At 40.2% G+C, this 26,500-nt stretch overlaps 1 protein-coding gene across 10 annotated transcripts in view; it reads left to right on the top strand.

Moving 5' to 3' along the window:
• Positions 1-26,500, top strand: part of LOC133537445 (latent-transforming growth factor beta-binding protein 4-like) — a 108,645-nt gene that overhangs the window by 40,965 nt on the left and 41,180 nt on the right. For 7 of the 10 annotated variants that reach the window (XM_061878452.1, XM_061878457.1, XM_061878455.1 and 4 more), the window contains one exon: positions 5,850-6,028. In XM_061878452.1, coding sequence (XP_061734436.1) covers positions 5,850-6,028 — 179 coding nt within the window. Of the gene's footprint in view, positions 1-5,849; positions 6,029-25,133; positions 25,767-26,500 lie in introns of those variants that run through there. The other 3 variants (XM_061878460.1, XM_061878461.1, XM_061878459.1) reach the window with 1 other exon arrangement.

Raw genomic sequence — 26,500 nt, 5'->3', positions numbered from 1 at the left:
ATTTTTTGGTTTGCGTATTGAAATGGCAGTCAGCTACATGATTTATGCGTAACGTGCATTGGCTCATAAAATTGCACTCTGCACTGAAAGATGGTGATGTGCGTACATGGAAGAGAATGCAGTGCGTCAGATTGGATGCAACTTGGAGTTATGCTGAACAAAATGTGGCTGTAATTTTACTGTTGGCCTTGGCTTGCCATCAAAGTAGGCCTATGACATATATAATATAATATATATTATTATATATAATTATTTTGATGGTGGTCCAGGGTAATGCCTACAATGTGTCCCAACTCCCGACGAAAATATTGCGGCGTAACTTTACAAATACATTTGGCTAATGGACATCAGAAAAATGTAGCATAATTACTTAGTAAACCATCTTGCAAGAAGCACAAACAAGAGAAACCTAAAGGGTAGGACTCGTCTATTGCCATTTGAAGTTCCTTGGAGTAAGATCTGGATTCGGCTGTGTATCTGGCAATCTCTCAGTCATGGAGAGTGGGAGGGGACTACAGAATTTTGACTGATTGTTGTACCCTTTCTGGCCACATTACTATATATGGCACCTTTTAATGTGAAGTAATTGGGGCTTTGGAAAGGTCAATAAAACATTGATCAATAAACAATAATTTAAATTTATTATTAACTGTCATTAAGTAATGACAGTTTAAAAAAAGACCCCCTCATAAAAGTGTTAAACAGTTTTTAAATTACTTTTAACGCTTAAGTATCTTGATTAACTTCAGATCTAGCGATCTGGTCATTATAAGTTTTTATTATTTTTGTAATGTTTTGCGCACTTTGTAAAAAAGAAAAAAAAAAAAAGAAAATATTTCAATGTGGAATATTTGATGTGAAATAATTGGAGCCTTGAATAGTAGGTCAATAATTGATTTTGGGTGGAAAAGGGTGGAGTGCCATCTCCGGGTTGGGGAGGAGACCCTGCCCCAAGTGGAGGAGTTCAAGTACCTAGGAGTCTTGTTCACGAGAGTGGATCGTGAGATCGACAGGCGGATCGGTGCGGCGTCTTCAGTAATGCGGACGTTGTACCGATCCGTTGTGGTGAAGAAGGAGCTGAGCCGGAAGGCAAAGCTCTCAATTTACCGGTCGATCTACGTTCCCATCCTCACCTATGGTCATGAGTTTTGGGTCATGACCGAAAGGATAAGATCACGGGTACAAGCGGCCGAAATGAGTTTCCTCCGCCGTGTGGCGGGGCTCTCCCTTAGAGATAGGGTGAGAAGCTCTGTCATCCGGGAGGAGCTCAAAGTAAAGCCGCTGCTCCTCCACATCCAGAGGAGCCAGATGAGGTGGTTCGGGCATCTGGTCAGGATGCCACTCGAACGCCTCCCGAGGGAGGTGTTTAGGGCACGTCCAACCAGTAGGAGGCCACGGGGAAGACCCAGGACACGTTGGGAAGACTATGTCTCCCGGCTGGCCTGGGAACGCCTCGGGATCCCCCGGGAAGAGCTGGACTAAGTGGCTGGGGAGAGGGAAGTCTGGGCTTCCCTGCTTAGGCTGCTGCCCCCGCGACCCGACCTCGGATAAGCGGAAGAAGATGGATGGATGGATAATTGATTTTGATCTATTATTTTTTGAGCATCCATCCATCCATCTTCTTCCGCTTATCCGAGGTTGGGTCGCGGGGGCAACAGCCTAAGAAGGGAAACCCAGACTTCCCTCTCCCCAGCCACTTCGTCTAGCTCTTCCCGGGGGATCCCGAGGCGTTCCCAGGCCAGCCGGGAGACATATTCTTCCCAACGTGTCCTGGGTCTTCCCTTTGCCCCCCTACCGGTTGGACGTGCCCTAAACACCTCCCTAGGGAGGCGTTCGGGTGGCATCCTGACCAGATGCCCGAACCACCTCATCTGGCTCCTCTCGATGTGAAGGAGCAGCGGCTTTACTTTGAGTTCCTCCCGGATGGCAGAGCTTCTCACTCTATCTCTAAGGGAGAGCCCCGCCACACGGCGGAGGAAACTCATTTCGGCCGCTGGTACCCGTGATCTTATCCTTTCGGTCATGACCCAAAGCTCATGACCGTAGGTGAGGATGGGAACGTAGATCGACCGGTAAATTGAGAGCTTTGCCTTCCGGCTCAGCTCCTTCTTCACCACAACGGTTCAGTACAACGTCCGCATTACTGAAGACGCCGCACCGATCCGCCTGTCGATCTCACGATCCACTCTTCCCTCACTCGTGAACAAGACTCCTAGGTACTTGAACTCCTCCACTTGGGGCAGGGTCTCCTCCCCAACCCGGAGATGGCATTCCACCCTTTTCCGGGCGAGAACCATGGACTCGGACTTGGAGGTGCTGATTCTCATTCCGGTCGCTTCGCACTCAGCTGCAAACCGATCCAGTGAGAGCTGAAGATCCCGGTCAGATGAAGCCATCAGGACCACATCATCTGCAAAAAGCAGAGACCTAATCCTGCGATCACCAAACCGGAACCCTTCAACGCCTTGACTGCGCCTAGAAATTCTGTCCATAAAAGTTATGAACAGAATCAGTGACAAAGGACAGCCTTGGCGGAGTCCAACCCTCACTGGAAATGTGTTCGACTTACTGCCGGCAATGCGGACCAAGCTCTGGCACTGATCGTACAGGGAGCGGACCGCCACAATAAGACAGTCCGATACCCCATACTCTCTGAGCACTCCCCACAGGACTTCCCGAGGGACACGGTCGAATGCCTTCTCCAAGTCCACAAAGCACATGTAGACTGGTTGGGCAAACTCCCATGCACCCTCTGTTTTTTGAGCAATGACTGCCAAAAACTGCCTGCACGGCATCTTTGTGTTATTAGAGTCAATATTGCAACTTTTTCTTGTTACATTTCACCTTTTAGCTCTTTTGTTCCACTTTTTTAGTATCTGTTTAAATATTATTTTTAGAATGTGGCATATGCTGTTTAAAAAATTAGCTGCGGGCCACAAATGGCCCGCAGGCCAAACTTTGGACGGACCTGCATTGAACCCTATCACTGCTGTGAGGAGTGGCAGCACTTTTGTGAGATGCAAAAACAAGGACACACACTCCCACTTTCCCAGATCTTAGTGTTGAAGTGTCAACTCCTGTCGCGGCCTCAAGCAGGAGGCTCCCCCCCTGGTTGAGGTCGCAGGTTATGGCCTCAGTCAGGTCAGACCGTGGGAGTTCGAGCAGCCTGAGGGTCTATTTTTTTACTTGAGGAAGGATAAAACTGCTCTGTGTTGACTCAAAGATAGGCTGTGTGTGTGTGGAATGAACATAAAAATACTTGAAAAAGAGCTTGAAGAATTCCCTGTTTATCACCAAACGCAGCTTCTAAACCCTGCTTTGTGTCCCTCAAAACAAAAATGATGAATGTGTTGTTCTGCAGCAAGTGTGTCCACAATGTTTACAACGAGGACCACAAACACAAAAATGAAAGGATGCTAAAAGAAAACCAATGTAAATCCCAATATGCTAAAATGTATGGAAGAAACATTCACATCTTAGCTTGGTGATTTAAATGACAAAGCAAATGTTAATTAATGGAATATTTAATCATATATGTCAATATTTAATTTCATCTTCACAATTTGCCATGGGCCCAAAAAAGCTGAGGACCAAAAGTGTCCCCGGGCCGTACGTTAGACACCCCTGTTCCAAATAGTCACTGAAAAGCAACTCTCTATTTTGAACTACTTATTTATAAACTCATTTTTTAGGAGTGTCCCAAGCCCATATTGATATCGGATGTCAGCAAAGTATGGGATTATGTGGGCTTGCATGTCAAATGTCTGATACAAGTCCTGCAGTTTACTTGTGCAAAGCTGGACAACCAACTAACATCTAAATGTCCTCCAATTAACGCCCAATGTTGGTCTTTTCATCTATTTTAGTTTTTAAGGTAGAAAATAGGCTATAAGGAGCCAACAGCTACACAACAGCTAAGCACACAATAACACACAAGCTAAAGAGACGTAGTAAGTGTCCTCTGAACAATAATGCAGTCCAAAACAGCACATTTGTCAATATAAACAGGTATCAAATAATTAGAGGGTATACAGTAACAAACGTGTCCGCATCACTCCACTTACAATGTCATGAGCTCAATAAATTGTTGTGACCACTCGGTGTTTAAAAAAATAAAAAATACCACTCCAATTCAATTCCAGACAGTTAATGATAAATATGTAAGTGTTTTTCATACCTACTATTGACTCTTTTCCTCTTGATCAAAACTTTTCCAGCATTTCACACTACAAAATAATAAAAGTGTATAAGCTAACTGCTGATATCGTATTGTATCAATGTCAGTATTGTGCAATACTCAATGCTCCAATACCGACATCGTATCAAAAAGTAAAACATTTGAATCAGGACACCACTTCTGACCGTTACAAGAAATTGATGTGAGAGGACAATGTTTAGAATTAGGTTTTATTAAAAATTCAATTTGGGCACCAGAATGTAATTTCAATTTTACAGCGACATCTCAATTAATATTGAATATTTGTTATTGTATATACTTTCTGAGCCTTTAATTGCTTTATTTGTCTGAACTGAACTCCTGAAATCAGTTTAGTTTCATATTGGAATTAATTGGGACGCACCTGTATGAGCAGATGCTAGCTATTAGCATTTAACCAGCAATAAAATCAGTAAATTATAGGGGTGTCCCAAAAAAATCATATTTTTGAATGAATCGCTATTCTTGTTTGTAACGATTTTTAGATGATTTAAAAAAAAGAATAAAAAATTGATTAAAAAAAACCAAACACATTTATTTAGATTTTATTTTTAAAACATTTAAAAAAAAATCTGTCATTTTCCTGCCATTAAGGAAAATCATATTATTGATGTAGATGCCCATATCACCTGTACAGTTTTACTTTGGCAAAGGAGAAGGAGGATTTTGGGGACGGCGTGGCAACTTAAGGGTTCCAGGTTCGATTCCCGCTCCCACCGTCCTCGTCACAGCCGTTATGTTCTTGGGCAAGATGCTTTAGCCACCTGCTCCAAGTGCCACCCACACAGGTTTAAATGTAACTTAAAGATGTAGATAACAAGTTTTATCATGTAAAGTGCTTTGAGGCACTAGAGAAAAATGCTATAAATATAAATATAATTCACTTCACTTCAAGTCTGGGATACTTGTCTTGTTGCCTTATTTGTATTTGACTTCAGTAAATGTTTGAGTAGAATTCTATTAAAGAAATCATGTTTTTTTTATGTACGTTTGTCAGAGCTGTGTATCTATTTTATAGACGAATAGATAGATAGATAGTACTTTATTGATTCCTTCAGGAGAGTTCCCTCAGGAAAATTAAAATGTAGTTTCTCATGGAACTGGCACCCAATGTTATTAAAAAATTATTGATTTTAAATCGAGAATTGATTCTGAATCGAATCCTTACCCCCCAAGAATTGAATCGAATCGTGTGGTGCCCAAAAATTGACAGCCTTAGAAACACACAAGTACTAATGATTGGCCTGACAATAATAAATACTATTGTGCATAACAGGTTTGTTTTTGACCAAAATGTGCAACTGACACAAAAAATGGACCAAAAAAACAAATGTCCACTGCAAAGGACGCTGTTTCTCAGGAGGATTTATGTTATTTCTGTTGAAGAAGAAATTATGTCTGATGTCTAATGGCTTAAACCACAGCCACACTTTTTCTAGACGTGTTTAATGGACCTTATCTCTATGAAAGTCCTCAAATAAACTTTACGCTAATTCCCGCCCGCTGTCGCCATCTGAAGCATTTTGGTTGAGGAAAGAGCAGGAAGGACAAATAAATCTTCCACCACTTAAATAGGACGCTGTGTGCGTGGTTTTTTAACCGTGTAACAGTTTTATTGCTGTGTGTTTGACAGTCTGCGCGAGGCCCAGGCCGTACTGCTCAAGAAAACTGTGGGAGGAAGAAGAGACAAGATCGCCGCCGCCCTGGTGAAGCACATAGAGAAAGAGAAAAAGAAACTCGGAGCTTCGACGCCATCGTTCGTGTCGAGCAACGTGAGAACGCCAAAGACTCGGGAGAGAAATGTCACCACAGGTAGAGAATTAGGATACATGAGCATGGATGCTTTTCAATCAATCAATCAATCAATCAACGTTTATTGATACACCCCTAAATCATTGTCTCATAGGGCTTTTATAAGGTGTTGAAACATCTCCATCCACATGTGTGCTTTATCAAATAACATTTCTGTTTGCAAGGACATTTTAGCCAATCATAAGCGGGACGTCATTTACATATCAAGGCAGGTCACAGCAAAAAAAGGCGCCTTTTTGTCGATGTAGTGCCAAAGTAGCAGCATACCGTATTTTCCGGACTATGAAGCACACTGGGCAAAAAATATTTCCATATATTAGCCGCACCCGACAATAAGCCGCAGGTATATATATTGTAAAATTAGTTATTGACACAGAAACATTTTGTAAATGTTAAACTGTGTTCAAACATTGCCTGTAAAACGACAGTGAAACGGATGATCAAACTAAACAGAAGTCCTCGTCATAGACTTAGTAGCTGAGGAAGCTAGTTCTCCAATCAGCTAAATAGACTCAATAACACCACAGTGAAATTTTGGTGAATTTACTGAAGGATTTGTGAAACTGAAACCATACAAAAAGAATGCCATTGTAAGTTACCGTATTTTTCGGACTATAAGTCGCATTTTTTTTCATAGTTTGCGACATATACTCCGGAGCGACTTATGTGTGAAATTATTAACACATTACCGTAAAATATCAAACAATATTATTTAACTAATTCGCGGGTGAGACGAAGAAAATGTCAGCAATCATCACATACACGTCAACCAATAAAAATTCAGCGGAGGAGGGTCGTAGCAGAAGTGCATTGTGGGTCATGGAATGCTAACTGCTATATGCTATATTCTACTGCTGACAATGCGGACCAAGCTCTGGCACTGATCATACAGGGAGCGGACCGCCACAATAACACAGTCCGATACCCCATACTCTCTGAGCACTCCCCACAGGACTTCCCGAGGGACACGGTCGAATGCCTTCTCCAAGTCCACAAAGCACATGTAGACTGGTTGGGCAAACTCCCATGCACCCTCAAGAACCCTGCCGAGAGTATAGAGCTGGTCTACAGTTCCACGACCAGGACGAAAACCACACTGTTCCTCCTAAATCCGAGGTTCGACTATCCGGCGTAGCCTCCTCTCCAGTACACCTGAATAAACCTTACCGGGAAGGCTGAGGAGTGTGATCCCACGATAGTTGGAACACACCCTCCGTTCCCCCTTCTTAAAGAGAGGGACCACCACATCTGGTCAGACAATACAGAGGTACCGCCCCCGATGTCCCCACGATGTTGCAGAGTCTTGTCAACCAAGACAGCCCCAAAGCATCCAGAGCCTTAAGGAACTCCGGGCGGATCTCATTCAACCCTGGGGCCTTGCCGCCGAGGAGCTTTTTAACTACCTCAGCAACCTCAGCCCCAGAAATAGAGAGCCCACCACAGATTCCCCAAGCACCGCTTCCTCATAGAAGGACGTGTTGGTGGGATTGAGGAGGTCTTCGAAGTATTCCCTCCACCGATCCACAACATCCGCAGTCGAAGTCAGCAGAACACCATCCGCACCATACACGGTGTTGACAGTGCATTGCTTCCCCTTCCTGAGGCGGTGGATGGTGGTCCAAAATCGCTTCGAAGCCGTCCGGTAGTCGTTTTCCATGGCTTCCCCAAACTCCTCTCACTCCTCACATGGGGGAAAACTGGTTTTGTTTAATAAAATTCTATCCAAAGATTTAATAAAGTAAAATAAGGCAAAAAGAGAAATAGCCAACATTTCTCTTTTCTAAAGTAAATCTGTACAGCAGATAAAGGCATCTACATCAACACTATGATTTGCCTGAGTTTTTAGACAAGACAGATAAAAAATATATATGTATTTTTTTTATTTAAAAAAAACATTTTGATGAATTGATTGATTAATTCGAAAATCGATTTTTTGACACCCCTATGTGCTACACCATTAAGGTTTTGAATGTATCCCTGCCTTACATTTTATTGTGCCACTCGACTTCAGAAGTCCATATATGGCACCTTGTCTAGCCTCAATGGTTGCGAAGTAACGTTGATTGCTTTTCATTGAAAATGGCAGCCATAAGGTGTTTTGTCGAATATGACACCTGTGTAAAACGAAATAAGGCAGCGATTAGGAAATGGTTTTGGAACTTTTTCTGGGAGCTAAAGACCTACCTCAGGGTCACTGCTCTTCTACTCTCGCCACTTGACGGACAGCTATTTGGTAAAGAAAGTACAGTTCCACGGCACATTATCCATCCGATCATACCTGATATGGAAGTGGAATAAGTCAAGACAAATTTGCGAATTCCCAGAATTTCGGCAAACAAGAATGCAGATTTGCCTTGAGTATTTTATTCAAATAGCCTCACTATAGTAGCCACTGGGATTGAATATCATTTTAAAAGCCGTAAATAAAGGTACCGTACATGGCTTGAAGATTATACAGTGGACTTCTTTGCATACATTGCAGTGAAGTTGTTAGTTGCTGAATGCGTCGACTATAAAACGTTTCCAGTGACCTAACGTGTAACATTGTGTATGTTCATTGTGTGCGCTAATGTGTGTTTATCTTTGAGGAATGACGCTAAGCTCACAGACGTGTGCTGGGTTTGAGCCAGGTCGCAGCTCCTAATCCTTATTTTCTCTAATAGCCAATGTGAAGCTGATATGGCCGCGATGATTGACGCAGTGCATGCACCCACGCACGAACGCACACACACATACACAAAATGAAGCTGCTGCTGATGTCACGCCGCTGAAATGTTGCTTCGGGGGCTTCAGATAAGGCGAACATAGTCAGCCCAGATCCCTGCAATGCGATTACAACATTAACCACTTCCTGCTTTTGTGCGCGCGCCCTGGTCAGACGGCCATGTTTGAGTGTATGAAACACTGATGGTGCAGTCAGTGGAATTTAAGGTGACGGAAATACTTAATTACATTTGCCAGGGGTTAATGTGATTGTCAGTATTAATTAGTTAGCAACATAGCATTACATTTTGGGCCTGATCTGGATTATTTACTTTTCTGTGTGTGTGTGTGTGTGTGCGTGCGTGCGTGTTTTAGCGGCTTTGCAGAGACAAAAGGCACGTTCCCACTGCAGGGTCGTATGTCCAATTCTGATTTTTTGGGTCAAATCCTGTCTTCTTATATGGTCATTTACACTGTAATGGGCAACCTACTTAGAAAATTTTGTAAACTAAACTATAAGTTACTCCAGATCAAGGGTGTCAAACTTATTTTAGATCGGGGGCCACATGTAGAAAATCTACTCCCAAGTGGGCTGGACTGGTAAAATCACGGCACGATAACTTCCAAATAAGGACATCTTCAAATTATTATATTTTGTTTAAAAATAGAACAAGCATATTCTGAAAATGCACAAATCATAATGTTGTTTTCTTACACTTACATGTTGCGGTTGATAGTATTCTATCTTCATTTGTTGTGATTTATACTTTCTGAATAAATTATATGATGATGTTAATCAATCTACTCATTGGTGTTAATTTTCAATCTACTGAGATAAAAAAATAATATCAAAATCAATTTACAGGAAGTTATTTATGTAGTTAGCTCATTTTCCTCGACTGGTGCACTAACAATATGTGGTAAATTCTTTTTACACATGTAGCATCATCTACAACGATACAAAGAATTGCTATTACGACATCTGGTGGACACATTTAGAACAGCAGTTTCTTTCATTAAAACATTTTGGTTCGTTTTGATACTTAGCAAACTCATCTTGTGGGCCGGATAAAACCTGTTCGCGGGCCTGATCCAAACTGCGGGCCTTACGTTTGACGCCCAGCTCTAGATTAAATGTAGCTAAGCAACAGGGGAAGCTAAACCCAGTGATTTGTAGCAAGCTACACTACAAGATACACGGTTTAAGTTAACCACGTTTCCATATGAGTTGGGAAATTGGGTTGGATGTAAATATAAACGAAATACAATTATTTGCAAATCCTTTTCAACCCATATTCAATTGAATGCACTACAAAGACAAGATATTTGATGTTCAAACTCATAAACTTTATTTTTTTTGCAAATAATAATTAACTTACAATTTCATGGCTGAAACACGTGCCAAAGTAGTTGGGAAAGGGCATGTTCACCACTGTGTTACATCACCTTTTCTTTTAACAACACTCAATAAACGTTTGGTAACTGAGGAAACTAATTGTTGAAGCTTTGAAAGTGGAATTATTTCCCATTCTTGTTTCATGTAGAGCTTCAGTCCAGTTTTCGGGAGATTTTACTTTCACAAAGAGCACGTCGGTGAGCAGTCGGAGTGGTGGAACTTTGACGTGAGTTGCTAAAAAATTTAATTTTCGCCTGTTTTTTGCTCACTTGTCAACTATCTATTTTGTAACCGTCTATTTTGGCAAATAAACTTGACCCCTATCACTTTTTGATGACATTCTTGTCGGATAAATACCACCAGAGCGTGAGAGCGTTCACACTGCATATATCTGATTCATATGTACGTAAAAAAGACTCCTGGGTTGGATATTAAAAATTCGTAATTACACTTAAAAAATCCAATTCAGGTCGCATATGGGCAAAAAAATTATCGGAATTGACCTGCAGTGTGAACAACGCCAAAGATAGTGGAGACAGAAAAGAGAATTCACTTAATTTCTTTCACATCGCTATAGATAACAAAAAAAGTTTAAGGCAAATTTTCATCTATCGTTCAGAAAATGTCTGAAATGGGAAAAGGGATCACATTTTGGAGCTGATGTGGCAAGTTAATTTAAAGAGCACAATTCGTACATAATTCAAAGTAAAACCATAAACAATCATTATTTCAATTTCGAATTAAATAGTGTGGATGAAATACTGTCAGTTGTCACATGCACAATTACGTAAATAAAAGTGTTTTAGCCTGGATTTGAACATTGTCAACGTGGTGGTCTGTCTCACATCTTCTGGAAGATTATTCCAGATTCTAGGAGCATAAAACTGAAACGCATGCGCTTCACCATATTTGATCCTGACTCTGGGCACCAGCAGGAGACCACTCCCTGAGCTGGTTCATGTAGTTCTAACATGTCAGAGGTGTTCTTTCGAACAAAACCATGAAAATATGTTCTACTACGTTACGGTATGTTTACGTTACAAGCTTCATCTTCGGTGTTTGCAACCCCCGCCTCCACCCGCAAAGACAAAGATAGTGGATGACTGACTCTCCTCTTTATTTCATCACACTATTGATAGCTCAAAAAGTTATTGGCAAATTTTGATTAAACTTTCAGGGAATGTCAGAAATGGGATAGGGAACAACTAATTACATTTCAGGGATGATCTGGACCATTGTTTGGATTCAGGACTTTTTTACTATTGTGAAATAGGCCCTGCGCTCTTTGAGTGCTTTTTTTAGTTTATACATACTTTAATTTGTTTAGCATACCTTGACCTACTTTGAGTTGTTTTTTAAAAGCAGCAACAGCATTCTGGAATGTTCTTGTCAGCGACCTTTAGTAGAAAATGTTTGGACACCCCCGCTCTTGGTCATTAGTTCTGTAGGAAATCATGGACATACAAATATTCTGTTAGAGGGCCAAATCATAGGGTCCAAAATGTGGCCCTGGGGCCATTTACGGACAGCAGCTCGAGGTTTGTTGGCCCGAAGAATATTGTTTGAATAAAATCCAACAAAACTACTACGAATTAAAGCAAAAAGAGAAAAAATTACAATGTAGTGAGAAAACCTGAAATTTCGGTACAACTTAACTAGAAGTGTCCTGATTCGATATACAGGTAAGCAAAATTAGTATTGGATTTGTGCAATCTAGATATAGACATAAGTGTCCTTAATTAAACAATATTGCACATTTGTCAATGCAAACAAATATAAAATAATATTACTTACAAATACAAAGTCTCTAAAGCAGCAGCATATAAAATGATATCCAGTAACAAACATGTACGCATCCCCCCACTTACTACGTCATGAGCTCAATAAACTATTGTGACTACTCTGTTTCCAAAAAATTTATTTCAAAAATACCACTCTACTTTGACTTATAGACAGCGTAAGTCCTTTCCAGATTGTTAATATTAAATATGTTAGTGCTTTTCATACCTACTGTTGTTCTCTGTTGGACTCATTTCACTTGATCAAACCTTTTCTAACATTCCACACCACTAAATAATGAAGGTATGCATGATTCCTGCTGATATCATGTCGGACTAATGTTTGTATCGGTCAATAGTACGGTTGTCCTGATACCGACACTTTGGTAACGGCACCAAAATGTTTTTCGATACTTTTCAAAATAAAGGGGACCACAACAAAATCATCATTTTAGCTTTTATTTTAACAGAAAATCTTATGACACATTAAATATGTTTGTTAATGCAATTAAATAATAATGTTATCATTGAATAAGAGTGAACATACTCAACAACTTCTCTTTTAGTAATAAATAAGCAAAGATTCTATTATGTTGGCAAAATTATGATGGATTACTAATTTACTTGTTCATTTACTGTTAATATCTGCTTATTTTCTCTTAATATGTTCTATCTACACTTTAGTTAAAATGTAATACGCACTTATTCTTCTGTTGTTTGATACTTTATATAAGTTTTAGGTGACACATCAAATTTTGCTATCAGTCCATTACCAAGTAGTTCTAGGGTCATATATTGGTCAAAATTAAAGTTTTTCTGTGTCCAGTTACATATTTCATGAGTTTATGAACAATAAAAGAGACAAAAGATTTTGTAATAATAAAAAATATTGATGTATTCATTGTGTTATCGACAATCAATCAATCAATCAATCAATGTTTATTTATATAGCCCCAAATCACAAATGTCTCAAAGGACAGCACAAATCATTACGACTACAACATCCTCGGAAGAACCCACAAAAGGGCAAGGAAAACTCACACCCAGTGGGCTCGGAGAATTCACATCCAGTGGGACGTCAGTGACAATGCTGACTATGAGAAACCTTGGAGAGGACCTCAGATGTGGGCAACCCCCCCCCTCCAGGGGACCGAAAGCAATGGATGTCGAGCGGGTCTAACATGATACTGTGAAAGTTCAATCCATAGTGGCTCCAACACAGCCGCGAGAGTTCAGTTCAAAGCGGATCCAAGACAGCAGCGAGAGTCCCGCTATGTACGGCTCTTGTACTTGGTATTGTTACAGTCTATGTCTGTAAAGTTTTAAACCCACCCATGGCATTTGTTTGGTCCTCTTGCTGTTAGCGGTTAGTTATTGTATCTTCCTACGTTGTTTAGTGAACCATGTTTAGCTATTCTTCGTTCTGCAGGAATGATATTTGTAAGAAACTTAGTTTATTTGTCACCATGGCGATGAAGACTAGTGATTTAGAAGTAGCTAGCTAACGGCTAACAACAGATAGAGCTAAGCACCTCTTGCAGAGCTTCACCTTTATTGTTAATTTTTTAAGTCAAAGAGAGTACATTCTTCCTTTTCTATTTCCACACTGTTTCTACTTGTACGTGCTCTGTGTGTGTGCCTTGTGTAAAATGGGCGTCTACTCGTTTTACCGGCAATGTCATGTCCGGAAAAAAAAGTACCAGTATTTTTCAGAAGCAGTATGGTATGTTTTTTAATTAATACTACCGTGGTACTTTAATAGTACCGATATTCCTGTATGTGGCCCTCGGTGAGAAAAGTTTGTGAACCTCTGCTTTCGACCTAAGTTAGACATGTTTGTCCTTACATAATTCAACATGCTCGCAAAGGAGTAGGAAGAAGCACATTTTTCTCAATCCGACTTATTCGAAAGTCTCACCATGTTCTGAAGTGACTTCTCGTGATGTACGCTGACACCATTAATTGTATTTTTTTATTTACTGTTGACAGCATTTTGACTTTGGAGGCGTACATTTATTAAAACATTTGTTTGAATTCATCAACATGATCAACTTTGCAAAGAAGTTGTGTGCACGCCATGAAAGACTTTGTTGCCAAAATGGAGGACGACCGCTCATGCCGTTGATGATAAAAAAAACAAACAACGGTGTCCAAACCTTTTACTTGAAAAAAGTGGAAAAGTTTCGGCTAAACAAAATTCGCTTGGGGCCAAGAGCCGACTCCATATAAAGTAACAATGTGTATATATATATATATATATATATATATATATATATATATATATATATATATATATATATATATATATATATATATATATATATATATATATATATACCCCGTTTCCATATGAGTTGGGAAATGGTGTTGGATGTAAATATAAATGGAATACAATGATTTGCAAATCATTTTCAACCCATATTCAATTGATTGCACTACAAAGACAAGATATTTGATGTTCAAACTCATTAACTTTATTTTTTTTTGCAAATAATAATTAACTTAGAATTTCATGGCTGCAACACGTGCCAAAGTAGTTGAGAAAGGACATGTTCACCACTGTGTTACATCACCGTTTCTTTTAACAACACTCAATAAATGTTTGGGAACTGAGGAAACTAATTGTTGAAGCTTTGAAAGTGGAATTCTTTCCCATTCTTGTTTTATGTAGAGCTTCAGTCGTTCGACAGTCCGGGGTCTCCACTGTCGTATTTTACGCTTCATAATGCGCCACACATTTTCGATGGGAGACAGGTCTGGACTGCAGGCGGGCCAGGAAAGTACCCGCACTCTTTTTACGAAGCCACGCTGTTGTAACACTTGTCTTGCTGAAATAAGCAGGGGCGTCCATGATAACATATGTTGCTCCAAAACCTATATAGATCTTTCAGCATAATAGTGCTTTCACAGATGTGTAAGTTACCCATACGTTGGGCAATAATACACCCCCATATGCTGGCTTTTGAACTTAGCGCCTATAACAATCCGAATGGTTATTTTCCTCTTTGTTCTGAAGGACACCACGTCCTCTGTTCCAAATATAATTTGAAATATGGACTCGTCAGACCACTGCACACCTTTCCACTTGGCATCAGTCCATCTTAGGTGAGCTCGGGCCCAGCCAAGCCGACGGCGTTTCAGGATATTGTTAATAAATGGGTTTGGCTTTGCATAATAGAGTTTTAACCTGCACTTACAGATGTAGCGACCAACTGTAGTTACTGACAGTGGTTTTATGAATTGTTCCTGAGCCCATGTGGTGATATCCTTTACACACTGATGTCTGTTTTTGATGTAGTACTGCCTGAGGGGTCAAATTCTTCTTCCTCCAAACACGACGAGTGGAGTTTATACCAACATGGATACATGGATGATACAGCAGAGGATTGGGAGAATGTCATGTGGTCAGATGAAACCAAAATAGAACTTTTTGGTATAAACTCAACTCGCCGTGTTTGGAGGAAGAAGAATACTGAGTTGCATCCCAAGAACACCATACCTACTGTGAAGCATGGGGGTGAAACATCATGCTTTGGGGCTGTTTTTCTGCTAAGGGGACATGACGATTGATCCGTGTTAAGGAAAGAATGAATGGGGCCATGTATCGTGAGATTTTGAGCCAAAACCTCCTTACATCAGTGAGAGCTTTAAATGGTTGACCAAATACTTATTTTCCACCATAATTTACAAATAAATTCTTTAAAATTCCTACAATGTGAATTCCTGTATCTTTTTTCACATTATGTCTCTCACAGTTGAAGTGTACCTATGATGAAAATTACAGACTTCTGTCCTCATTTTAAGTGGGAGAACTTGCACAGTCGGTGGCTGACTAAGTACTTTTTTGCCCCACTATATATATGTATTTATGTGTGTATATATACATATGTATGTATGTATATATGTGTGTGTATTAGGGCTGGGCAATATTGCCTTTTTTCAATACCGCAATATTTTTAGGCCATATCGCAATATACGATATATATTACGATATTTGGCCTTAGCCTTGAATGATCACTTGATGCATAAAATCACAGCAGTTTGATGATTCTATGTGTCTACATTAAAACATTCTTGTTCATACTGCACTAATATATGCTACTTTTAAACTTTCATGCAGAGAAGGATATCACAACTAAGTCAATTTACCAAAACTGTATTTATTAAAGTTATTAGCAGGTGACTTTTCATATGATGCTACATATTAGCAGTAATGCTACTTCTGGTAGCAACGCTTGTGCCCCACACATGACAAATTAAAGTTGTCTATTCGACATATTCCCGCTTGAAGCCGAACCACCGCCAGACGATGGGGCCCGTGCTGTTTTTCTTGGGAATTAATTCTTCCTTCATTTGTTACGAGATTCACACCTTCTTTCTCCGCAACAACCCACTAACATCACAGCTAATGTTAGCCACACCACGACTTCTCCGCTGGGCAAGGGCGTGTACGTATGACGTGACAGGAAGTGACGTATGAATGTGCGCCAACTTGTCTGTGAGGAGACAGGAAAGAGCGAGGAGAGTGTAATGCCCGCAGCTGCGTGAGAACGTCTACTCGAATATTACGATAATCATTTTCTATATCGCAGAGACAAACCCGCGATATATATCATATATCGATATATCGCCCAGCCCTAGTGTGTGTGTGTGTATATATATATATATATATATATATATATATATATATATATATATATATACATATATATATATATATATATATATATATGTAGGTGTGGGAAAAATCACAAGACTACTTCGTCTCTACAGAACTGTTTCATGAGGGGTTCCCTCAATCATCAGGTAATTTTAATGGAAGCATTCACATACAATGGTTTATATAGGGCACAGAGTGGGTGGGTACAGGCAGGCGTAGGGGCATGGTGATTGGCTCATGTGTTACCTAGGAGGTGTTTCCGTCTGTGGCGGCATGTTGAAATGATTTCACTGCGCTTGTTAAGGGATGATAGATCTGGATGATATATATTAAACAGTTTCTCTTCTAAGCATAGGTTGCATCTTTTATTACCACTGTTGTAAGGTGTGCTGGATGCAAGAATTTGCCATGTTATTGAATATTCAACATTATTGTCTTTGAGGTTCCAAATGTGTTTGCTGAGTTCTGTAGAATTCCGCAAAGTCTGGTTTCTAAAGGAGGCGTTGTGATTATTCCATCTTGTTTTGAACGCTCCTTCGGTTAATCCTACGTACGTGTCGGATGTGTCCTTGCGTGTTACCTTTGCTTGGTAAACGACTGATGTCTGTAAGCACCTTCCGTTGAGAGGGCAATCAGGTTTCTTGCGACAGTTACATTCATTATTGGTTTCAGAGTCGTTTAGTCTGGGGGTAGGCAGTCCTTTTGCAATTGCTTTGTTGTGGTTTGAAATGATTTGTTGTATGTTATTCATACAGCTGTAGCTCAATTTAATGTTGTTCTTGTTGAATATTTTTCTTAGGGTGTAGCCTTTGGGGAAGTGTTTGTCGATCAGAGTGAGGAACTTGCGGCCGATGTTGGTTGAGACGTTTTTGCTGAATGGCGGATTGTACCAGATGATGTTGTTTCATATATATATATATATATATATATATATATATATATATATATATATATATATATATGTATGTGTGTGTGTATATATATATATATATATATGCATATATGTGTATACATATATATGTATATATATATGTATACATATATATATATATATATATATATATATATATACAAAAGTTCAGTATGTTAGTTACATTTTTTTTCCCCGCACCATGACTAGGGAAGGTTGTTTGGATTGGGTCATATAAATTAATGCCGTGCTTGTATTTCTAAATACAGTCAAGGGTTAGTGATCTGATTTTTACAATGTCAGCAATTGGTAGCATTCAGGGACCGCCTGGTATTTAAGATTTATTTGCGTCTCGCGGGCCAAACTTAAGATGCTGGCGGGCTTCACCCGGCCAGCAAGTTTGGACAAACCCGCCTTAAAGGCTAGCGTCGGCCATCTTAGTGTGGATTGTGTTGTTGTTCTGCAGAGGTGTGTCATGGGGGTGTGGCAATAATGTCCGCAGTGTTTCCACGCCGCTTGACTGTTTATGGACCTCACAGCTCACGACGTGTGTCAGGACATGAGCTCATACACAAACAGCCGCAGGAACAAGACGCCTTTATCCCCATTCCTCAAAAAATGAAAAAAAAAGTGTCCCTGTGCAATTTACGAAGGTCCCACAAGACGACACGTGGTAGGAACAAGCCTGAACACAAATTCAAGTTTGTCTCAGCCATCAACCAGGAAGTGTGTGACTGTGTTTTGATGGGAAACAGGAAATGAAACATGATTTATTAGGCGAGATGAGGGCAGGAAACATGCCAGAATCACTGAAATTGACCTTTTTTTCCTGCTGTGTGTGACCTCGCCTCCTTCATAGTATCCAAGCAACCAAAGACGGATGACCTCTCGGCCTCTCAGCCTGTGTTTGTTGAGGAGATTAGCGCTCACAAATCTTTCTATTTGTGTGTTTTTTAGCCCTTTTGTGGCAGTGTGACCCCCAAATTTTGCCATTGTCACCACTTGTCAATCACTTTTATTGTTGTTAGCATTTAACATCTGTCTGCCTAAGAACACACACACACACACACACACGCACACACACGCACACAAACTCTATACACAGGTGTTCCCCGCTTTACATGCGTATTAAATCCGGGGGTTTTCTTGCACAGTCAAAGGGCGTTGCAAGGGAGAGAGAGAGAAAGACAGGAACCCTCAATAATAACACCACTATGCTGCTTAGCTATCTAATTAATGCTTAGTTGCATTAACGTATAATAATATAGTGCTAACGTATATAACATAGTGCTTCTCAATTATTTTTTGTTACAAGGAAGAAGAAAACATTTCCCACCTCTGCACTTATAAATGGCATTGTTTGTCTATAAAATTATTATAAGTACACCCCGCGTAACTTTGTATCCTTATTATTTTTAAATTTGATTGTATATTCCATCCATCCATTTTTTACCGCTTGTCCCGTTCGGGGTCGCGGGGGGTCGCTGGAGCCCAACTCAGCTGCACTTGGGCGGAAGGCGGGGTACATTGTAAATTGCTTCTTATGAAATTGTGTTTTACTTAAGTTAGAGTTATTCTGGCTTTTTCCCCCATGTTAACTGTTTTTGAACCAATACACTAAGACTTATTTCTTGTATGTGTGAATGTACTTGTCATTAAAAACGGATTGTTATTAAATAAAAGAAAAAAGGAAGGAATACAGATCAACTTACGAATAATAATGTTATTAAGATTGTTTCCAGTCTGTAACCAAAACGATTTAAAGTGCATTCATTGGTCTAAATTGTTTTTTATAAAAAATTTAATCCTTTTTTTAAACTATAATAATTTTTTTGACTGAGTTGAGCCATTTGATACTGAAAAAAAAACAAACATTAAACAACCTCAATGAATAACTTAGTACAGTGGTTCTCAATCTTTTTTCAGTGATATCCGTTGTGTCCTGAGCAAGACACTTCACCTTTGCTCCTGATGGGTGCTGGTTAGCGCCTTGCATGGCAGCTCCCTCCATCAGTGTGTGAATGTGTGTGAATCGGTGAATGTGGAAGTAGTATCAAAGCACTTTGAGTACCTTGAAGGTAGAAAAGCGCTACACAAGTACAACCCATTGACCATTGATGTACCCCCTGTCGACATTTATTTAATTCAAGTACCCCCTAATCAGAGGAAAGCATTTTTGGTGGAAAAAAATAGATAAATAAGTAAAATACAGCACTATGTCATCAGTTACTGATTTATTAAATTGTATAGCAGTGCAAAATATTGCTCATTTGTAGTGGTCTTTCTTGAACTATTTGAAAAAAAGGATATCAAAATATCTAAAAACTTGTTGAAAAATAAAACAGTGATTCAATTATAAATAAAGATTTCTATACATAGAAGTAATCATCAACTTAAAGTGCCCTCTTTGGGGATTGTAATAGAGATTTATCTGTATTCATGAACTTAATTATAAACATTTCTTCACAAAAAAAGAAATCTTTAACATCTATATTTATGGAACATGTCCACAAATAATCTAGATGTCAACAACGAATATTGCATTGTTGAATTTTTTTTTTTACGGTTTATAAACTTTCATTCATATTTTGTTGAAGTATTGTTCAATAAATATATTTATAAAGGATTTTTAAATTGTTGCTATTTTTGGAATATTTAAAAAAAAATCTCACGTACCCCTTGGCATACCATCAAGTACCCCCAGAGGTACGCGTACCCCCATTTGAGAACCACTGACTTAGGAGGACAGTATATAAAACACTTTAAAATACCAATAGAGTAGAAAAACAAGTTGTCTTTATATGCTTATTTGTGTTTCATTGTATCCATTAAACCATATCCAATTGTATTTACAATCCGCAAAGTATGTGAAAATACCGTTTTAACATCACAAAATGCCAAAAATTCAGTCAGCTATTTGAAAAATTACACTTTGTTTATTTTCGGAGATTGACATTACGGTAGTAACGCTTCTGTACTCTGACCATGTTATCAGATGAGTCATACTGGAAATATGTAAAAATTTAAAAGAGATATGCTGTTTATCACTCACGATTCTAACGAAGGGCAAGAACACACGTTTGGCTTTTTTATGCATTCAAAATAAATAAACAGCCAACAATTGATTTAACAGATCGAGGGTCATTAAACCCTCTCTAAAAACATCCAAAAAGTGCCAAAAATATTTGCCCAGAAAATTAACCAAATATATGAATGTGAGTGTGAATGTTGTCTGTCTGTGTTGGCCCTGCGATGAGGTAGCGACTTGTCCAAGGTGTACCCCGCCGAGCCTGGGATTAAACCCAGGCCTACTCAGGACCTTCGTATTGTGAGGCAGACGCACTAACCCCTCTACAACCGTGCTGCCCGCTTTTAAGCATAATATTGATAAAGCATGACCCTGGGAGTCACATGAGCCCCCCATGGGTGTCCTGCCCCACTATTTGAGAAGGACTGATTTATTAGAAGCAGACCTGGAGCAGGTGTTCAAAGATGTCATCGTTATCCGTCATGTTGGTCGCAGCGTATAAGCATCATGACTGTTGATTGGCTTTCCGCTTCACTTTCCTTTTCTTTGACGCACTGCCATAAAAAAGTCTGCATCTTGCTTAGGGGACATAATAAAAGGGAAAAATTTAACTACAAAAAACACAATGGCACAAAATGTATGTATTGTCCTACGCAAATAAGTAGTTATTTTTGTAAAATTGTATTTATTGGAGTGCATAAATTAATTTTTGAGTTTGGTCTGCTTTGAAATGAAAGGGATCAATGCTACAGTCACTTTGACAGATATTAAATTAGATAGTACTTTATTTATTTGATCGTACTTTATTTATTCCGTCAGGAGAGTTCCTTCAGGAAAATTGAAATTTTCAGCACAATCCCATTCAAGATTAGACAAACATTACAGGAAGACAGAACAGGATTGCTGACGGGTCTGCCGGCTTCCAGCACCCCTTACAAAAAAGATGAGATACAGGTAAACAAGAGGGGGGGAATGGGAGAAAAAAATAGAAGTTTAAAATAAAATTAAAAAATCAGTCTTGGCCTGGGCCCTGAAGAGGGGGTGCAGACTGAGGCCAAGGGAAAAAAAACAACAACTCATAGCCATACAACACATCCCTCTTACATGTGTGTAAGAGGGAAACATCAAACATCGAAGAACACAAAGGACAGACATTAAAGACATTAAAGCAGCAGATACAACCAGACACTCCTCATACAGCTATGAATAAAAAGTAAAAGAAACATATCCACTGTGGTGGCCTCTGTGGTGTTCCACGCCATCGTCCGCTGGGGTGGAGGGAGCATGGCCAGAGACAGGAGCAGACCCAACAAAGCATCCAAGACAGCCGACTCAACTCTCGGCCAGTGTCCAGTCCGCATGGATGAGCGAGGATACGTCCAAGGTGGCTGAGGTGTCCGACACCTGCTCACCCAGCCAAGACACCGCGAAGACTCTCCGTCCCAGCGCTCATTGTTAGCTCCGCAGCCCTGTCCCCTCATCCGCATCTCCTCCGGTCCCTCCAAACCGACTCCGGTGTGGCAAAGACCCTGCAGCTGGTCTCCATGGCCAAAAGGCTCCCGGGAGGCAGATCCAGAAGTCCACAAAAAAAGCACCACAGAGGTCACGAAAGTGCCACCCCTTGTCACACAGTCCCAAAGCGTCCCGGACCAAAAGGCAAGAAAATATAATAACACATGAAAACAAGAGGGAAACACAAAAGGATGACACAAGAGCACAGAGCTCCTGCCAACAGCAGCCACTACAGCAGCGCCATCTTGGAAAAAAAAAAAGAATAGATATAGAGGTACCTTGGCTAACAAGTACCACAGCTTACGAGTTTTTCGTGATACAAGCTGTCTCATCTGTTTATCATGCTTTAGGTTGCGAGCAAAAAGTCAGGTTATGAGCCTCCCGACTGCCAGTTGGCGTGGCCATTGTCAGTGAACCCCGCAGGATCCGACTAACACCACCAATCTTTCTGGCTAGCATTAGCTTATAGCTGCTAGAGATTGACAACTTTGTTCTTATACAACCTTGTGAAGGGCAGTGCTGAGAAAAAGAAGCAGACAATATTAATTAAATCAGTGTTTAATGTTGGGCCGCGAGCGCCCTCTAGAGGGCCGCCAAAAGATGTTTGTTGCTCAGGTGTGGTCCGTATGGGGTGAAGTGGGATTCGGTTCTAATACACTTTTTCACCGCTTGTGGCAGTAACGACAGTATCAAATAAACTAAGAAGTCCGGAACTAAAGTCATCAAGAAGTGCAAAAATTATGACTAAAGTGGTGACGCTGTTTTTCATTTGCACTTTGATTTTATTTATAGTTTATTTACCCCTAAAGGGTCAGGCGGTAGGAAATGAATGGATGGATGGATGGATGGATGAAGAAACATATTATTAATATTAATTTAGTTCAAATGTGTTCATTTTAGCATATCATAATTGTATGTAAGACTTTGTATACACTGCAGGCCAAAGTGGCCCAAATTAGATTTTTTTTTAGGTCTGATTTTTTTTCCAGCTAACTGTTTATACTGCAATTAAATGTGATTTTTATCAGACTCCAGTGCAAACGCACACAGGCCCGAATGTGGCCCCAATTTGGCCTCGACGTTGCTTGCATGCGCACTTTGGTAAAGTGAAAACAATGGAAATTGACCCGGAGGAAGTCGCTACTACTACAAAATAAAGTAATAGTCGGAACACCTTATAAAATGAGTGTTTTTATACGTGTAAGTAATATGAAATATGAATGGATGTATATAGTGTGATATAAGTGGGAGAGTTGTAATCTTTTAATGTGTGTTAAGTAGAGGAGACACGGATATCAGTGTGGATATATGTGAGATTTGTTTTTCAACTCACATGCAAACAAATGTGCCAAAGCTTCAATTTCTTTCCTTCAAGTTACAATCGCTATTTCTTCCGAATCAAAATATATATTTGTATATTACATATATCCTTTATTTGCACACTATTGGTTTTGGTTTGAGGTTGGCGGGGCGGGGCTAAGGGGGAGGAGTATATTTATAGCTATAATTCACTGAAATTCAAGTATTTCTTATATACATATTAATATATATATTTTAAATATACATATATATGCCCAATTGTAGCTGAGATAGGCGCCAGCACCCCCCGCGACCCTAAAAGTGAATAAGTGGTAGAAAATGTATATATAAATAGGGTTGTCAAGAATGCAGTATTGTGCATGGGGAATAATTAAGTTTGTTTAATTAGTGAAAATAACAATGATAGATGGCGAGTAGTTAGCTTTGTGGGCATGCCATCAATGATAGTGTGAGCTTTAGGTGTGTCCCGAACTTTTTCACTTCTAGTACAATACCGATATTGAAGCCTTGAGTAATGGACGATACCACTAATAAACCGATACAATATTTACAGGAATCATACATACTAATTTATTATTTTGTAATGTTAGAAAAGTATGATGAAGTGAAATTAATCATATGGAGACCAGTGGTAGTTATGAAAAGTACTAACCTATTTATGATTAACCGTTAGGAGTGGCCACATGCTGTCTTTAAATTGAAGTGAAGTGTTGATTGTTTAAGACGGTACCTATCTGACGCAATAATTCTTTAATTTTTCTGCCTTAGAGACTTTGAATCCGTAAGTAATATGTAACTTTGATTTAATACTTGTTTATATTGACAACAAATGCGATATTGTCCTATTAAAAACACTTTCTACATTTGTCACATTTCTGGCCTTGTTGTTGTTTCCGAATGAGGAGATGCTGCTCCGTTATAGATTTGAGTGAAGTCTGAATGTCATTTCTATGAATTGATTTACGTGGACCCCGTCTTAAACAAGTTGAAAAACTTATTTGGGTGTTACCATTTAGTGGTCAAATGTACGGTATATGTACTGTACTGTGCAATCTACTAATAAAAGTTTAAATCAATCAATCAATTAAAACAGTTAGCTCCGTCTTTTGACACTTCTTCCACTCTTGTCCTTGCACGCTACACTGCTACAACAAAGATGACGGGGAGAAGACGCTGTCAAAGGTGAGCCACATGAATAAGACGTTGCATCCGGAAGTGACTGTCAGAAAGCGGCTTGAAGATGATCTGTAAAACATATGCAACATTTTGACCAAAGAACCGCCATTACATGTTATGTAGACCACAAGGAAGTGTTTTACATTTAGAAAAAAAAAAAAAACACTTCTTTAATGCACCCTATATGAAAAAAGATCAAAAGTAGACCCTTTATCGGCAGTGTGCTTTATAATCCGGTGCGCCCAATGGTCTGGAAAATACGGTAGTTAAGATACGCAGCTTTACTACATGTAACTTGCTACTCTCATCACTGGGGACTCGATGGGCTAAATTTGGCCCCCGGACCTCACTTTGAGCACCCCTGACTTACTGCTGTGTGGTGACATCGCGTCACCTCTTTGTTGTTGAGTGTGGAGAGTGCAGCAGGCCTGCAGCATGTTGACACGGTGTGCCGATGAGTCGGTCCCACATGTGGCGATGACACAACACCATGGTAACACAAACAGCACACACTCTGTGTTTGTTCCAGCCACCTCCAAGTGGCCAATAAATCACTTCATGCAGGTTTTAAAGTTGACACGCCCGGAGTTTCCTCAAACTGCACAAGGAGTTCCTTTAGCTGCGGCGTGTTTTGTCAGGCTGAAACTCAAGCCAGGTTTGCATCATCACTCTGACATCCCGGAGCGGGAGACGGCCGGCGTATTTATTGCAGCCCTTCGCGGTGAGAAGCCGCAGTAGAAAGCAGGAGAAGAGAGCGGGGAAGTCGTGAAGGGAACCGGCGGAAAGTGGCTCGAGGGAGCGGATCAGTGCTTGACGTTTATCTTGGACCTGAGCCCACTGCAGCTCACTGCTTTCAATTATCTCTCTCCCCCGGCTTTTAGAGCACGACACTCTTACTTTCTGCTCAGACGCTCTAAAGTGCCTTCTTCTTGCTGCCGCAGCTCCAACTCACCGTGTTGACTTTGGATGATGCTGAAGCTCCTGAGGACAAACTGAGGAGTCAAACCTTCCGTCATGCTCGCCTTTTTCATGACATGCGCGGTCATCCTGCTCTGCCCCGCGCCCGCTGACGGGCAGGCCCAAGGCGGAGGTGGGGCGGAGAGGCTCCAGGTGATGTTCACGCCGACCATCTGCAAGGTGCGCTGCAGCCACCAGCGATGCATCAACCACTGCGAGCGAGGGAACGTGACCACGCTCTTCAGTGGGCCGGCGCCGCCTTCAGGGGGACGGAAAGACGGACCGGGCTTCCGAGTCTGTGAGTTCCTCTGAACCGATCTTGACGGCCGTTCGAAGGGGTTACAGTTAGCGCCACTTGCGTTTGTATGGTCGAAGCTTGGAGACGAGGACATGTGGCTTTCATTTTGCCGATGTGCAAATGTTGAAACAATCAGTGCTGTTAAAGTGGAACAGGCACCAGCAAGGAGGCGATGATGTCACGCAGTTCAAAGGTTAACAGAACTGAGTTACTTTGTATTTGTGGATGGGGGTTTGTTCGGTAACTTGATTGGTTTGTGAGGAAAAACAGATTTGGCGCACACAGCATGGTGACTCACCATCCCACCAATAGCTGATACTATACTGGCTGATAACAATATTGATTCTAATATGATATCAGCATGAATCATACATATTTTTACCATTTTTTAGTGTAAGGCTCGATTGAGTGAATTTAGTTTAACCGGAGAATACTGATAGGTATGAAAAACACTACCTTATTTATTATTAACTATTGTCTTATGCTGGCTTTAAAGGGGAACTTTTTTTATTTTATTTTGCCTATTGTTCACAATCATGAGAGACAAGAAGACGAAAGTTTTTTGGTTTTTTTTGCATTCTAACTTGTAAAAATCGGCTTGTGCTAGGTGGCTAGCAATTCAGCTACTAGGAGCAATCAATTCTACCTCTAAATCACTTTAAAAATGCAATCAAAAACCATCAACAATACTTTATTTACGTTCCGTAACCTGTATAATAACCAAGCTGTAGTGA

This window comes from Nerophis ophidion, linkage group LG18 (genome assembly GCF_033978795.1).
Source record: "Nerophis ophidion isolate RoL-2023_Sa linkage group LG18, RoL_Noph_v1.0, whole genome shotgun sequence".
NCBI classification, from domain to species: domain Eukaryota; kingdom Metazoa; phylum Chordata; class Actinopteri; order Syngnathiformes; family Syngnathidae; genus Nerophis; species Nerophis ophidion.
This window is presented reverse-complemented; position numbering and strand designations above follow the sequence as displayed.